This window comes from Nomascus leucogenys, chromosome 9 (assembly GCF_006542625.1).
Source record: "Nomascus leucogenys isolate Asia chromosome 9, Asia_NLE_v1, whole genome shotgun sequence".
Lineage (NCBI taxonomy): Eukaryota > Metazoa > Chordata > Mammalia > Primates > Hylobatidae > Nomascus > Nomascus leucogenys.
Genome location: NC_044389.1, coordinates 96,097,786 through 96,114,643, shown reverse-complemented (window position 1 = coordinate 96,114,643; position 16,858 = coordinate 96,097,786). Strand labels below are relative to the sequence as shown.

Below are 16,858 nucleotides of genomic sequence, written 5' to 3'. Positions count from 1 at the left end.
CTTGAGGACATACTGCTCAGTGAAATAAGCCAGTCACAAAAAGAAATAATGATATGATTACACTTATCTGAGGTACAGTGAATAGCCTAAATCTTAGAGACAGAAAGTAGAAAGGTAGCTTCCTGGGCCTGAGGGAAGAAAGGAGTGGATAATTCTTGTGTAATGGGTACAGATGTCAGTTTTGCCAAATGAAAAGAGTTTTGGACATGGATATTGGTGATGGTTGTGCAACAATATGAACGCACTTAATACTCCTAAGTTGTGCACTTAAAACTCCTAAGTTGTGCACTTAAAATGGTTTAGATAATAATACATTTTATGTTATGTGTATTTTATCACAATAAAGAAAAAGTAGGGGAAAAAGCAAATAAGAAGAGGGTTTGATATACCATTGCTGGTTTAAAGATGGAAGGAGCCACATGAAAAGATATGACAGGCGGGCTTAAGGAGATGAAAGAAATCCTCAGCAGACAGGCAGCAATAAAACAAGGATCTCAGTCTTGCAGCCACAAGAAACTGAATTCTGCCAACCACCTAAATGAGAATAAGCCAGGAAGTAGATTCCCCCCCACAGCCTCCAGATAAGAGCCATCGTGACTTGTACTTTTATTACTACCTTGTGAGACGCTAAGCAGACAGCCATGCCATGCCATCCTAGACCTCTGACCTACAGAAACTAAGAGATAATAAATGAGTGTTGCAAGTCCCTAGGTTTGCGGTTGTTTGTTACATAGCAATAGAAAACTAATAGAAACTAAAATAAAACAAATGTCCTGGGTATCAATAGAAAACAAATGCACTGGCAGTTACTTTCTTTCAACACTCTAAAGATAACATTCCTTTTCCTTCTGGTTTCCATTGCATCTATTAAAGAGGTCTAATAATTTTTCTTTGAAGGTGATTTATGCTTTTTTTCCAGTTGCTTTTAACATTTTTCTCTCTGGCATAGATTTTCGGCAGTTTGGCTAGGGTGTGCCTTTGTGGGTTTTCTTTGTATTTGTTCTTTTGTGCTCACAGGGATCCTTGAAATATGGCTTTATATTCTTTTCAGTTTTGAAATTTATTAGACAGATTTTTCAAATATTTCTTCAGTTCCTGGAAATACTGTATGCCCCACAATGAGTTCTGAAAGAAGGCCAACATTATTTCAACAAACGATCAACAATATAATTGTAAGAGGGAATGGGAAGTAGTGATAAAATAACTTACAACGTCAGGCATACATAGTCATGAAATAAGATGGAACTATCAAGCCAGGCTTGGTGGCTCACACCTGTAATCTCAGCACTTTGAGAGGCTGAGGCAGGAGGATCGCTTGAGCCCAGGAGTTCTAGACCGGTCTGGGCAACATGGCAAAACCTCATCTCTACAAAAAATACAAAAATTAGCTGGGCATGGTGGCATATGCCGGTAGTCCCAGCTACTCAGAGGCTGAGATGAAAGGATCTCTCGAGCCCGGGAGGTTGAGGCTGCAGTGAGCCATGATCATGCCACTGCATCCAGCCTGGGGCAACACAGCAAGACCCCATCTCAAAAAAAAAGAAAAGAAAAATGGAATTATTAAATTGTGCTACAAGGCATGGGAATATTAATGCAATTGCACTTGATTTGGGTTGTAAAAATGGGTAGGGTTAATATAAATAATTCCTTATATCCTGGAGAGCAGGTTATCTTGGGTAATAAGAGATCTCTGTGAACTTTAACCAAGCAACTTGAGTTTTAGCTTAAGATATTCATATTTTGGCTCTTTAGGTAATTGAGCTTTTATCAAGAAGTATAAAACATTTGAGATCATTAGCTTAGTCTGTGGAAGAAAAATATATATATACACACATATATATATATAATACAAAGACAATATAAATAAACATTTAACATGACAGAAAAAAATTACGTTGTTTTAAAAATACATCACTGATTTCTGCCTACCCCCAGAGAAAAAATAGTAGGGTATTTTACGAATCATACATTTTGTTCATCTATATTACTATAGTATACTGTTAATGTGATTATCTAAAAAAATTATTTATCTAATAACAACCCACCTCATATCACCATAGCACTAACAATTTTCTCATAAATATAGCAATGGGTGCTGTTATTAACATGAGCTCACTAATACAATTTCACATTTCAAACGCAATTGTGGGTGCTCCTTAGAGACCTTGATGTGCCTAAGTTATATTTACTTTTAAACATAAACATAAAGAAAATAAACATAGGTCATTTGTAAGCCTGTAAAAATTTAGTATGAGTTAATACACAGTTATTGTTTGTATTTTTGTAATATTTTTCATAGCCTATTGAGGCCTCTTTAAGGACTCTCAAGTTACAAGAGTTCCTGATGAGAGTCATTTATCCAGTAACAACAAAACATTTTCTTCTTTTTCACTGTCAGTCTTTAGCGCTACTCAAGCAGCCTTGGTTTCTTCATTATTTCTAGTTTCTAAAATACAATTTCCATAATGACACTGTCAGTCTATTATCATACACGAGCTGTCTGAACACTTCTATACTTTCTGCTTGTGAACTAGATCCCATCCTTTCTTTAATATTCAGTGGCGTCTCTCCAGCAAAGCCCACCACTTTTTCCTTGTCTACTGTGTCTTCCCCATGAGCCTAGATAAATATGCTGTTCAGCTCTCTTGACCCCATTTTATATGACAGCTTTCCACCTCATTTCTCAGTTTTCCTTGATAAAGTCTTCGAAAGATGTTGTCAAAAGCTATTCTCTCCTCCAGTATTTTCTTAAGTTCTCTCCATTCGGGCTTTTTCCCCTGTAATCAGGACCCACAAGGGCCTTGTATTGTTATGTCTAAATGTCAATTCTTAGCCCTCATCCTGATTTATACAGTAGTCCACCCTTATTTGCAGTTTTGCCTTCCACAGTCAATCTCAGTCTGAAAATATAAAATGGAAAATTCCAGAAACAAATTCACAAGTTTTAAATTGCACTTCATTCTGAGTAGTGTGATGAAATCCCATGCTGTCCTTATTTGTCCTGCCCAGGATGTGAATCATCCTTTTGTCCAGTGTATTCAGGCGGTCTATGACCCCCCTGCCTGTTAGCCAACTTGATTATCAGATAGAAAAGCAGCGTACATAATGTTCAGTATAATCCAGAACTTCAGCCATCTACTAGGGGGTCTTGGAAAATATCCCTTGTAAGTAAATGGGGATTACTAAAAGCAATATTTGCAGGTAACCACATTTTCCATTTCCTGAAAACATTTTATTCACTTGGCTTTCAAGATGGCAAATTCTCTAGGTTTTCCTCAACTTCCTTGATTGTTCCTTCTCATCTTTGCTTCTTTTTCTTTCTGGCTCTGATGTCTAGACCTTAGATCTTTTATCTTCGCTACTGTAGAAAACTCATCTAGTCTCCAGCTTTAAATGCCGTTGATATGATCATGCCTCCCAAATTTATATCTCTAGTTTAAACCTCTTCATTGAACTCTAGACTCAGATATAACTCTCTGTTAGACATCTTCCCCTGGATGTTTAATTGGGATCTTAAATTTTTCATACCCACCTGCAAGCTTCTGAGACTTTCCTCCAAACACGGTCTTAGAGTATGCCCGGGGTTAGAAATGACAACACCATTCTTCAGTTGCTACAGGTAAAAACTTTGTACTCATCTTTAACTCCACCCTTTTCCTTATACTCCACATCCAGTCCACAAAGCATAGCTGAATGTGGCTAGAGATGGAAAAACAAAAACAAACAAATAAACAAAAACCCAGTGATACCTGTTCTCACTTTACACTGGGGATTGCCGCCCTAAAGTGTGTTCTTGGTGCTACCCAGCAAGCACATGCAATTTCCCCAATCTATTCCTTCCCCCACCCTCCTCAATGAATAACACATTTTTCTTCTGTCTTCTTTGACATCTGTCTTCCACTTCCCTATTCCTAGCCTCAACTGATGATCTTACGTACTATTTCACTGAAAAAATAGAAACAACCAGAAAAGAACTTTTAGAAGCTCCAGCACCACTTCTACCCACTTGTAAAGTCAGTCTTTTCTCCTGTACCCGAAGTAAACTGTCCGTGTTTCTTTTATGTAGAACCCCTCTCTATTTGCCTGTTCAACAGCATTACTCCTGAAAGTTCTTCTGTCTACCAGTCTTTTCTATAAGAAAGAAAAAAAATGTTTTTACCTCTCACATCTTAAAAATATCTTCTCTTGATCTAATTTCTCCTTCCTGCTAACATACCATTTTTCTCTCATTTCCTTTACATTTTCCTCCTTTCTTTTATATTACTCAAAAGAATTCACTGTATTCACTTTCTTTAAACTTTCTCTTCTGAATCTCTTTTTAACTCAGTCCAGTGAGGCTCTGGCTGTCACCATTGAACAGAAACTGTTCTCATCCAAGCTACCGGTGACCTAGATCCAGTGACCTATTCTCAATCTTCATTTGACACAGATGGTATCACCCTCCTCCTTCAAATACTTAAACTTGACTTGGCTCCCATGGCATGGGGCACCACTCTTTATTTTTTTTCTCTCCTATTTTTATGCCTTCTTTCTGTCACTTTGATAATTTTCTAATTTATATCTCCAGCCTAACCTCCTCATGTGAACTCTGGACTCATACATACAGCTCTTGACCTGACATGATCACTTGAATACCTATTAGGAACAGCAAGTGCAACATGTCCAAAATTGAGATTCTCTTTCCCCCAACCACCTCCAAACCTGCCTCCCCACAGTCTTCCCCACTTCATAAATGGTACCTCCATTGTTCCAAATGCTTAGGTTAAAGACTTTGAAATCATTAACTTCTGTTTTTCTCATACTACACCTTTGATATCTACTAATCCTGTCATGTCTGCTTTCAAAATATCTCCAAAATGGCTTATTTTTTTCTTCATTGCTACCACACTGTATTAGTCTGTTTTCACACTGCTCTAAAGAACGGCCTGAGGCTGGGTAATTTATAAAGGAAAGACGTTTAATTGACTCACAGTTCTGCATGGCTGGGGAGGCCTCAGGAAACTCACAATCATGGCAGAAGGTGAAGGGGAAGCAAGGCACGTCTTATATGGTGGCAGGAGAGAGAGAGAATGAAAGGAGAAGCACAACTTTTAAACCATCAGCTCTCATGAGAAGTCACTCACTACAACGAGAACAGCATAGGGGGAAATCGCCCCCATGATCCAATCTCGTCCCCCCAAGTCCCTCCCTCAACACGTAAGAATTACAATTCAAGATGAGATTTGGGTGGGAACACAGAGCCAAACCATATCACACCTTGACCTCGAATTCTCATTTCTTGTCTAGATTTTTGCAGTATTCTTCCCCTTCCTTTTTGGTCCTCCACTCTCTTCAGTAAAGTCAGATGTTGTCACATCTCTGCTTAAAACATCTCAATTGGTTCCCATCTCATTCAAAATCATAGCCAAAAAAATTGAAGTACCTGTCTAATTTAATATCTTATTATTCTACCCTCACTCATTGTCCTTGTGACACCCTGGTCTCTGAATACATCTGAAACATGAGAAGCAAGCTTTGGCCTCAAGGCTTTGTCCCTGTGATTCCCTTAGTGGTTGGTTTCCTTTACCTGTGTAGCTGCAAAACTTGCTTCCTCGCCTACCTCCTTCAGCCATTTACCTAGTTGCCAACTTTTCTATAAAGTCTTCCTTGATCATTGATAAAATTACAGCCCTTTGCTCTAACATTTTCAATACTCTTCCTTATTTTATTTTTTATTGGCCCTTTTACCATTACTTATTTATCTTGTGTTTTTATTGTTATCTCCACTAATGTCCACACCCCCCTGGCTTTCATATGTAAAATCCATGAGGACAGAGGTTTTCTTTCTTTTCCCTGCTGTGCTCTTAGACTTTATACTTGTGCAGACATATAGCATTTATTTGCTAAGTTTTTGTCGAATGAATGACTAATGAATGAATGAGCACATAGTGGTTTTTACTCTGTCATGATTGCTTACTTGCTTATGAATTTCCCACACTAGAGTCTAAGCTTTCCTTTTTTTCTTTTTTTGAGTTGGAGTCTCACTCTGTCGCCCAGGCTGTAGTGCAGTGGTATGATCTCGGCTCACTGCAAAGTGGTAGTATACACAGATATTTAATATAGTGTCAAATATTGTGAAGGGTCTAAAATTTTACCTGACTGATAAGGAAACACGTTAGCCTGCCATTGTTTCATGGATGCTGACAGAAGAGGTGGGATTCCTGTGTCACAGACAGATGACTTTATGACTAACGGTATAGCAGATGTTGTGAGCAACATATTTGCATTGGTTCTTCTTGCTCCCCATGTCCCCTGAGAAAAGGACCAACAGAGAGGTGTCCAGGTAGATAGATGTACACACGAAGCAGGCTTCTATCACCACTAAAGAGGCCTAAACTTATGGAAATAAAATCTTTTATAATAGGCTGCAAATAAACTTGTCTGACCTTTTCTTTAGAAGGAGACATTATCTTTATTCTACAGGATAATAACTTTCCTTCTGTTGTAAAGGGAGTCACTATCTGTCTTTCATAGCTCTACTATTTAAATATCCTTGAAAGGATAGTCTGGAACAAAGGGGCAGTTAATGGCCCTGCTCATAACCTGTGCAGAAGCGTAAGAGACCCATGAGAAATTGTCTACTAATAATATCTGCATTGTCTAGATCTCAGAAGACCCTTTAAGCCATGGGTAGAATAGTGTAATTAATTATTCTTATTCCAAATACAATAATGATTTAATTATTTATGTATCGGCATTTTTAAAAGAGTTAATTATTTCTATTCATTTATATAGACATCTTTAAAATAATTTTATGGTACTTTTGCAAACATTCCCTTACTATTGTATATTTTATTTTAAATAATTAATGACTATTAACTATTGATGAAGTCTAGAGTTTAGTTGCTTCAACCTTATGATAACTTCAAACACATAACCATTAGAATGCATGGAAAAGCCTGAAACTCAAAAGAATTACAACATTACAGAACCTGTTCCAAAATAGAGAATATAGTATTCATGCATTTGGAGTTTATAGCAAATGCTTAATCAAATAAAGGACAACCTCTATGAACCTAAGCCAACATACTAGAATATTCAGTTAACTTTTGTCCTCCTTCATGCAACTTTCGGCAGGGTCACAAAATCTAGAGGAAAAAAAAAATCTTTAAAGGAACAAGAAGAGTCAATGTGGTGGGCTTAGCAGCCATTATTACTGTATGGTGTGACACCTATTTCCAGAATGTGTCCCGTGGTCATGCATGTTTTGATTTTGTATCATCTTCCATTAAAAACACATAGCATAATGCTTGGTATAGAATAGCTGTTTAAAAATTGTTATAATTATTATTAATGATTTAACTTAATAGAAGCTGTACAATTTTTAAGAGCATAGGCTTTGCCATCAGGTTTGGGTTAGAATCGTGACAATAATAATGAGCACTGAAAAATTACCTGTCACTCCTCTTTCAACCTCATATTTCTCATATCTAAAATAGGGACACGGGCCAGGTGCAGTGGCTCACACCTGTAATCTCAGCACTTTGGGAGGCCCAGGCGGGTGGATCACTTGAGGTCAGGAGTTCAAGACCAGCATGGCCAACATGGCAAAACCCCATCTCTACTAAAAATACAAACAGTAGCTAGGTGTGGTGGCAGGCACCTGTATTCCCAGCTACTCGGTAAGCTGAGGCATGAGAATCGCTTGAACTTGGGAGGTGGAGGTTGCAGTGAGCTGAGATTGCACCACTGCACTCCAGCCTGGGGTATAGAGCAAGACTGTCTCCAAATAAATAAATTAATTAATTAAATTAAATTAAATAGGGACATGGCCAAGCATGGTGGCTTACCACTTGTAATCCCTACACTTTGGGAGGCCAAGGCACGAGGACCCTTGAGCCCTCAGACCAGCATGGGCAATATGAGGAGACTCCATCTCAACAAAAATTTTTTAAAAAATTATCTGGGTGTGGTGGCATGCACCTGTGTTCCCAGCTACTCAGGAGGCTGAGTCAGAGAACTGCCTTAGCCTGGGAGGTTGAGGCTGCCGTGAGCTGAGGTCATGTCACTGCACTCCAGCCCGAGTGACTGAATGAGACTTTGTCTCAAAAAAGAATAATAAAATAAAATAGTGACAATAATATTTTCTTTGATATTTCATGAGGATTAAATAAGATGATGTATGTATTAACAGATATTTTTCACTCTACTTTTATGTTCTTTCTGGTTCAGATCTTTCTGTAAGTCACAATGGCAGCTCTAGGTTTTAACTTTTTAAAATTGCTACTCACATACTCAGCCTTTGTTTTGTTTTTGGTTTATTTTGTTTTTCTCACTCAACATGCGCATCTTGCCTCTGTGGCTAATATCAGAAGGAGTTCAGCTGTTCAAAGTTCAACCACATGATGTGTTAGGGCGTATTTTCTCCTATGAATGTTTAAATCCTTGTGTGAGGCCCAAATTACCAGCTCAGACTTCAGAATTCAGACTTCTTTTTTGTACACGTCGTGTTTATTCCTTACCAACAAACCTCGGTAGAATCATCCTAAACCATCAGAGAAGTTCTAAGGCAGTGAATCTGAAATAAGAAAGAATCTGATTCTCGGCTTTTTTTTTCCCCTTCCTGCTTGAGGTTTTTTTTTTGGTTTCTATATAAATTCATCTTCTTTTATCTCAATGAAGAGCTCAAAAAAATGACAGGGATTGACCTGTGAGCCAGCCCAGCAAGTATCACCTAACGTCTTTTCTCCAGGGGCAACTGCTGTGATGATATTTACATAATTAATAGAGGCCATTTAGGTAGTTTTTCTCACAGTAACTAAAAGCTGCTGTAGAATCATTAGGTTTTCAACCTATAGCCATAGTACAAACAGGCATAATTTTTATTAAATAGAAATTTTGTGTCAACGGGCATCCTATTATGCCTGTAACAGCCCCTAGCACAAAGCTTGCTATACACTAAACCCTGAGTAAATGCTAATTGCAATTGTTATTGCAAAAATGAGGATTCCAATGATGATAACTGAGAAAGTCAATAATGCTTGTGAATAATGCAGTGAAAAATCCTAGGATCTCAATTTTTAAAACATATCCAGGCTATTTCTCCTTTTCTAACTTAGAAATTTTATATATGTATACATGTGTGTTTACATATACACATATATATTTATATATTCAATTAATGGCTAACTAGAAGACTAATTTAATGGATTATTACATTTATGATCAATCAAGGGGCGTTTTTAAATCTACAGGAATAAAAAATACTAGAAAAGCATATCTGAATTTTAACAGCATAATTATCTGTTGAAAAATCATTATCTTTGAAGAGTCTTATCTAAGAGAACTACAAAGTCACTGATGTGATTTCTAAAATTTTACTACCATTCGAATATTCACTTATTTCTATAGCAATATCTCCCTGGATAGCAGATAATAAGGTTCCCTTGCCAGGTAGCTATGTGAGATAGATATTATACATTAACAATAACCTGCTTTCTCCCCATATTTACATAACAATAACTTCTAGATCCAGTTCCCTGAATTGTCTGAAATAAGAATCAAAAGCATTTGCTTCCCAGGTATTGAAATGACATCTAGACACTTTGAAAACCCTGGACTCTATGTGTATTTATGTGTTGTTTGCATATTATGTACTTATATAGATAGCTTTTAATAATATGAAGACAAATATCCTTTGCATTTTATTTCTAACTTGTATTATTTACTGTTATTATCTTTAATTTTTGAGCAGTATATAATTTTGCTTTACCACAGATTTCTAAACTTTACTTGATAAATCTTTTTTTTGAGACGGAGTCTCACTCTGTCACCCAGGCTGGAGTGCAGTGGCAGGATCTCAGCTCACTGCAACCTCAGCCTCCCGGATTCAAGCGATTCTCCTGCCTCAGCTTCCTGGATTCAAGCGATTCTCCTGCCTCAGCCTTCCGAGTAGCTGGGATTACAGGGGCATGCCACCACGCCTGGCTAATTTTTGTATTTTTAGTAGAGACGGGGTTTCACCATGTTGGCCAGGATGGTCTCGATCTCTTGACCTCATGATCAGATCGCCTAGGCCTCCCAAAGTGTTGGGATTACAGGTGTGAGCCGCTGTGCCCAACTGAGAAATCTTTACTCTAAATATAGTAAAGCTTCTTTCATTTCGCTTGTTTCTAATTGTCTTTATATACTGAAGTATAGCTATCTCTTGCATATTAAAGTGACATGACATTTTTAAAGTATTTATTTTTAGATATATAGATGTACTTATACATTCCCTTTGATTCTGATAAGATTCAGAACTAGTTTGCTGGCCAAATTTGGGCCAGGAAATTTGATAGAAAGCAAATATGGTTTTGAAATTAGACATTTCATAGAAAGTGTAAAAAACTTATAAATTGTTTATAATATTATTACCTCACATTCTTCTCCATGTATATAAGAGGCATTTTCAGGATTCAAAATGATAATTTTATCATTAGATTAAAATGCTTTTACAATTAGGTTAAATTCCCTATAATTTTATTATTACATTAAAATGCCCTTATAATTTTAAATTTTGTAATCTCATTTAGTGATTTAGTTTATACTTTTTTTTCCCTAAACTCATTGTTTACTTCCTAATTTATTTTACAAGGGTATGTCTATGCAGTTTATTACTATATTCTTTGTTGAAAATAGCCAATGGCTAAGAATTTCAGTGTAATCATCATCAATGAAAATGAACTTCATTTTGCATTGGTCTATGTAGTAACAGCTGAATGTTCACGCCAAGCAAATTCAGATTATACCTTTTTGCTTTACTTTTTTTTCAATCTAATGACAGTTAACACTTATTGTCAACAGTTGCAGAAAGAATATTAGCCTAGGAGTCACAATATTTGGATTACAATCCCACTCTACAACTTCCTAAATATTTGACCTTGGTTACATTAATAACTTCCCTCAACCTCTCTGTCTTCTTTTGTAAAACAACAACAATAATACCTTCCTATATGGCTGTTTGTGAAAGTTAGATATATATATTCCGGCCGGGCGCGGTGGCTCACGCCTGTAATCCTAGCACTTTGGGAGGCTGAGGCGGGCGGATCATGAGGTCAGGAGATCGAGACCATCCTGGCTAACACGGTGAAACCCTGTCTCTACTAAAAATACAAAAATTAGCCGGGCAAGGTGGCGGGTGCCTGTAGTCCCAGCTACTCAGGAGGCTGAGGCAGGAGAATGGTGTGAACCCGGGAGGCGGAGCCTGCAGTGAGCCGAGATTGCGCCACTGCACTCCAACCTGGGGGACAGCGAGACTCCGTCTCAAAAAAAAAAAAAAAAAAAAAAGATATATATATTCCACACAGGATCTGTTACACAAAGTGTTCAATAACTATCAGCTATACTATTACATTACTAACATTATAATTTCCCTTTCTTTTTCTTTCTCTTCTTCCTTTTTTCCTCTTCCTCTTCAAAAATATCTCTGTGTAATTTAACTGATTTCTCTGCATGTTTATCTGAAAAATAGTTCAAATTATTTTCTGCACCAAATAGGCAATGCATATAACACTTTGTGAAATATTAAGCTGTATAAAAATCTGGGGTACACATTGTATTAAATATAGTGTATCTGGGATTCTTCACTTATTAAATTGTTTAGAAGTAGCAGCTTTTCATGATTTAACGTGAAATACCCTGTAGGAACAATGATGCCTCCCAGCTGATGTAACAGTAGCAGGGAAACTAACATGAGTATCAGAGTGAGTTAGGCATACCTTGGCAATTCTATAAGCAATCGGGCTGAATGATGTTGTTTCTCAGAATATTCGGAAAAAAATTGTATTTCTTAAATTGAGAATTCTGCCTTCTCAGTCTCCGGTGTGGAAAGTGTAGCTCCATTTTTGCAAATGAGAAAGGATCTTTTTTATTTTCTGAAATGTGTCCCTCATTGCCCTTCATGTACGTACAGAAGCATAATAAGGTGAACTGTATTTGAGCTCTGCCTTTTCAAAGCGTGGGAGCAGTTTGGAGAGCCAACATAAGAGCCACATTTTTGTTCTTCAGTTTCCAAGTGTGATTTTGAAGCAAACAGCTGTGGTTGGTTTGAAGCAATTAGTGGTGACCATTTTGACTGGATATGGAGCTCTCAGAGTGAACTTTCTGCTGATTTTGAGCACCAGGCTCCACCTCAGGATCATAGTCTCAACACATCTCAAGGTAAGAAGCAAACAGGGACTCTCTAACCACTGCTATTTCCTGTTTAGTTAGACTTCAGAAGAGAAAGGGAAGCTGGTACGGTTCTGTGATAACTACAACAAACAGTTGGATAGTCGAATATTGTCAATTACAGTTATGCTGTCTGCATGGACTGATTCCTTTATGGCTGGTACAGATAAGCATATAGATATACTTTTGGCTGAACTAGCTGAAACTACCCATTGTCTTTGGTATCATTTAGCATGAGATGTAGATAGTGGTTCAACATTTATCAGAGCAAATTTGACTAAGAGTCACTGATTGATTGTTTATTGTATAATTTTAATTTCAGTTAAACAATGATCTTGCTCAGTGTAGGGCTAAGAGACAGATGTCTCATTTTAGAATCCAATAGGTTAATGAAGGGTTTGTTTTTGTATCTCAACAGGGCATTTTATGTTCATTCTGAAGAAAAGCAGCAGCTTGTGGCAAGTTGCTAAGCTTCAGAGCCCAACTTTCAGCCAGACAGGACCTGGATGCATACTTTCCTTCTGGTAAATATTAAACAAATATTTAAACAATATATTAAACAGTTACCCTAGTGGTCAAGTGTTTGCGGGCGTACGTCTGCACTTACTCATTTCTGCGGTTTACTGCTGGTTTTACTCCAAAAATAGCTATTGCATTTAATTCATATGATTTTAATTTTACCTAGCAGCGTGTTCTCAGTATATGTTGTTTTCTTTCTTAAGATGAAAGGGGCTCTTTCCCTCCAACCATGGATTATAATTTAATTAAGATTGCTTCCTCTTGTTCTGTACTGAGCTCCTTGAGACAACTTCCCAGGGTTGTGAGAACCACAGAGTGTGTGCCTCAGTAGATAAGCCCTTGCAAATGGACAGCCACAGTTATTGCAGGAAAGAAAAGTGTCTTATGATAACTCATTAAAATTGACTGTTGACCGAGTAGGAAAGTCTAAAGGTTAAATATGTAGTCTATTGTATAAATCACTTCCATTTGTTACATTTACTCTTTTTTAGGTTCTATAACTACGGCCTGTCAGTAGGAGCAGCTGAGCTGCAGCTACATATGGAAAAATCTCATGACTCAACAGTGATTTGGAGAGTATTATACAATCAGGGCAAAAAATGGTCGAAGGCAACCATTCAGCTAGGGCGCCTTTCTCAGCCCTTCCATTTGTCATTAGATAAAGTCAGTCTGGGCATTTATGATGGGGTCTCAGCTATTGATGACATCCGATTTGATAATTGTACTCTCCCTCTTCCTGCTGAGAGCTGTGAAGGGCTGGATCATTTCTGGTGTCGCCACACTAGGGCTTGCATAGAAAAGCTTCGGTTATGTGATCTGGTGGATGACTGTGGTGATCGTACTGATGAAGTCAACTGTGGTAAGTTCTTTTTGGTTGGGGGATTCTCCTTCTCATTTTGAAAGTGTTGACCTTGATGAATTCACTTTTGTCTTGCCAATCAAACCGATAACAATAAGCATGGCTCCAAAGCTGATGAATGTTATGTGTGGTTAATTAGTCAAGCCATCAGAATTTATTAAGTGGATTTATTAGATACTAGATACCAAATACTAGAGATACGATGATAAACACACCTACAGAGTCCCTGCCCTTGTGGAGCTTACAATCTTATTGAAAGACAAATATCTAAATATTTAATAAAGAAAAATGAAATGGTAGCTTTGATAGGAACGATGAAGAAGAGTGCTGTGACTTTGTATAATAGTGGCATTGGACTTTCTAGACATTAGGACTTAGATCAGATCTAAAAAAATCACAAGTCAAAGCATGTATCTAAAAACCCTGAGATGTGGCTGCAAGGCAGATGGAAAATAGCCAGTGTGGCTGGAGCAAGGAGATGAAGGGGAAAGAGGGCCCAAACTATAATGAGGATGAAGGTGTGGGGAAGGCCAGATTCGCAGGCCTTTGTAGTACATAGTAGTACAATTTGAACCTAGCTCCAGTATTGCCCTCTGCACTTAGTGGTGCAGTGCAGAAAATAAGTTAGAAGTTAATAGGATTTTTTTTTTTTTGAGTTACAAAACCCTGTCAAGAAAAGAAAAAGTTTACATCTTTCCTTCCACTCAGATTCCTTATCCAGAAATAGAAATGATTTTTAAAATTGAAGATACTTGAATATTATATTTATTTTATAAATTACTTATATTTTATATATGAAAATTATTTTATAAATTATGCAATTTATTTATTAAATTTATTTTATAAGTAAATTATTTCTTTTATGTATTAAATTTCTGTTCATGAAATATGGATGCTAATTATGCCAAAGTAGAAATATAAAATGCTTACTACATCATAGAAAACATTAAGAAATTTCCATATAAATCATCGTAGAGAGTTTTGCATATATGTAATCTTTGGTACACATATTATCAAAGGCATATCAAAGTCAGGCCTATTAAACTCAGAATTACCATGCGTCTCATGAAATTTACACACCAATATTTGAGTGGATATAATTAAAATTGGTGATTTTGACAATGACTATCATATGAAGTGTAACTTTTCCTAAGGCCAATTCATTTTTGCAAATTTAGAAAGCCTTCTCATCTTTTCAAGCTCTCTAAATCCCACTCATTAAAAAATGTTAATGTGCTGCTAAAAATAAGCAAATTACCCCTCAAACTTCCCTATATTCACTTAGTAGGATGTGATAATGGGAGTACAACTATAGTATCAAAATACTTCTTGTGATTATGGATTAGTGAAAGAATGTCAGTTTCTCACACGGCTTTCCATCAAGGCATATTACTTCATTACATAGCATACATTAGAGATCCACAAATCCATGTTGGATTTCCTGAAATACATTGAGAGATGCAGTCTTTTATGGAAAGGTGGAGCTAGGCGTATTCTCTTTGGAAATGAAGTTTGAGTGTGCAGTCAGCACCAAGACAGACGATAGAAAAATGTGTTTGCTTTAGCGTCAGTTTTATGTCAGAAACGCAGCAACTTGCCATTCACCTTCTGCTCTACAGCCAAAGACTGACATCTGGAGGGTACACTGTGTCCCCCCCAGTTCACATCACAGCTGGGCTTGATTAGTCACAAGTGAGGAAATATCAAAAGAAAGCTCGTCTCCCACTTGACATTTACTCACTTGGTTCCCTTCATTAGGTCTAAGCTCCTCTTCCGTGATTTTCCAAGACAGATGATTTATTCTCGCCTGGCTGCATTTATTCACATACCCTTTTATTTATTGTTTCAGAGTATTTGTTCACTTTTGGCACCAAGTGTCATTACTAAGATGAACAAAGGACAGTTGACATTTATTTAAAAAAAACTAACATGTAAATGAAGCTAAAATGTAGAACTACTTATTAATTCTAAAACCTGTCCCCTTCTTCCAAAGACTGTCAAATGCCCATTTTATACCATTTATTCTACAGTGAATATCATTTGAAAAATGGACACATTCCTATATTACCCTAGAAATTTAGATAGAGTTTTCAATTATTGACTATGTTAGACTTCCCCCTTACCTGGGGGCTTCGAAGATCACCAGTGGATTCCTGAAACTGAGAATATAGTACCTAGTCCTATATATACTATGCTTTTTCCTATACATACATACCTATGAGGAAGTTTTTTGTTTGTTTGTTTTTGTTTTGTTTTTTGGTTTTTGTTTTTTTTTAGACAGAGTCTCCCTCTGTTGCTCAGGCTGGACTAAGGTGGTAGAATCTCTGCTCACTGCAACCTCTGCCTCCCAGGTTCAAGCGATTCTCCTGCCTCAGCTTCCTGAGTAGCTGAGATTGCAGGCGCCTGCCACCACTCCCAACTAATTTTTTCGTATTTTTAGTAGAGATGGGGTTTCACCATGTTGGCCAGGCTGGTCTTGAACTCTTGACCTCGAGTGATCCACCCGCCTTGGCCTCCCAAAGGGCTAGGATTACAGGAGTGAGCCACTGCCCCCAGCCTGATAATGTTTGATTTATAAATTAGGTATTGTAAGAGATTAACAACAACTACTATTAAAATAGAACAATTAAAACAATATGCCTGCACTATAACTCTTGTACTTTGGTGCCATTATTAAGTAAAATAAGGGTGACACTTAACCACAGCCACTGTGATCCTGTTACAGTCGATCTGATAACTGAGATAGCTACTATTTGTGATGGTACAAGATTTCATCAGGCTGCTGCGAATGACCTGCAACTCAAAATGTATGAATTTCTTATTTCAGGAATTCTCCATTTCACACGTTTTTACCACAGTTGGTTGTGGGTTGCTGTAACTGCTAAAAGCAAAACATCAGATAAGGCGAGACTGCTGTTAAGACTCTTCCTAAGTCAGAATTGGTCTAGGGACTGAAGGCAGTTGGAAGTTTAAAAGCTGTACCCTAAAACTTAAAGTAAAATACAAAAAAAAAAAAAAAAAAGAAAGAAAAAGCTGCAGCTCAAAGGAGCTATGATCCAGTGAGAAGAAAAGACCCATACTGATGAATCACAGCAAAAAAATGGCAAGGCACATACCTAACATTAGGGTAAACAGAGGTGGAGGAAGAGGTGGGGTGTTTAGAATACATGGGAAAGATGGTGCAGGCTATGGGAAAGAATAGCAGGGACCAGGCAGTCATTTTAATTTGAGAGAAGTGGAATTTGAAAGAGGAGTTTTTATTTAAGTTTAGATTCTATGAGCATGCATGAA

At 37.3% G+C, this 16,858-nt stretch overlaps 1 protein-coding gene across 1 annotated transcript in view; it reads left to right on the top strand.

Moving 5' to 3' along the window:
• Positions 1-16,858, top strand: part of MALRD1 (MAM and LDL receptor class A domain containing 1) — a 682,931-nt gene that overhangs the window by 144,972 nt on the left and 521,101 nt on the right. The window contains exons 15-17 of the mRNA XM_012499583.2: positions 12,028-12,180; positions 12,608-12,713; positions 13,200-13,567. Of these exons, the coding sequence (XP_012355037.2) occupies positions 12,028-12,180; positions 12,608-12,713; positions 13,200-13,567 (627 nt within the window). The remainder of the gene's footprint in view (positions 1-12,027; positions 12,181-12,607; positions 12,714-13,199; positions 13,568-16,858) is intronic.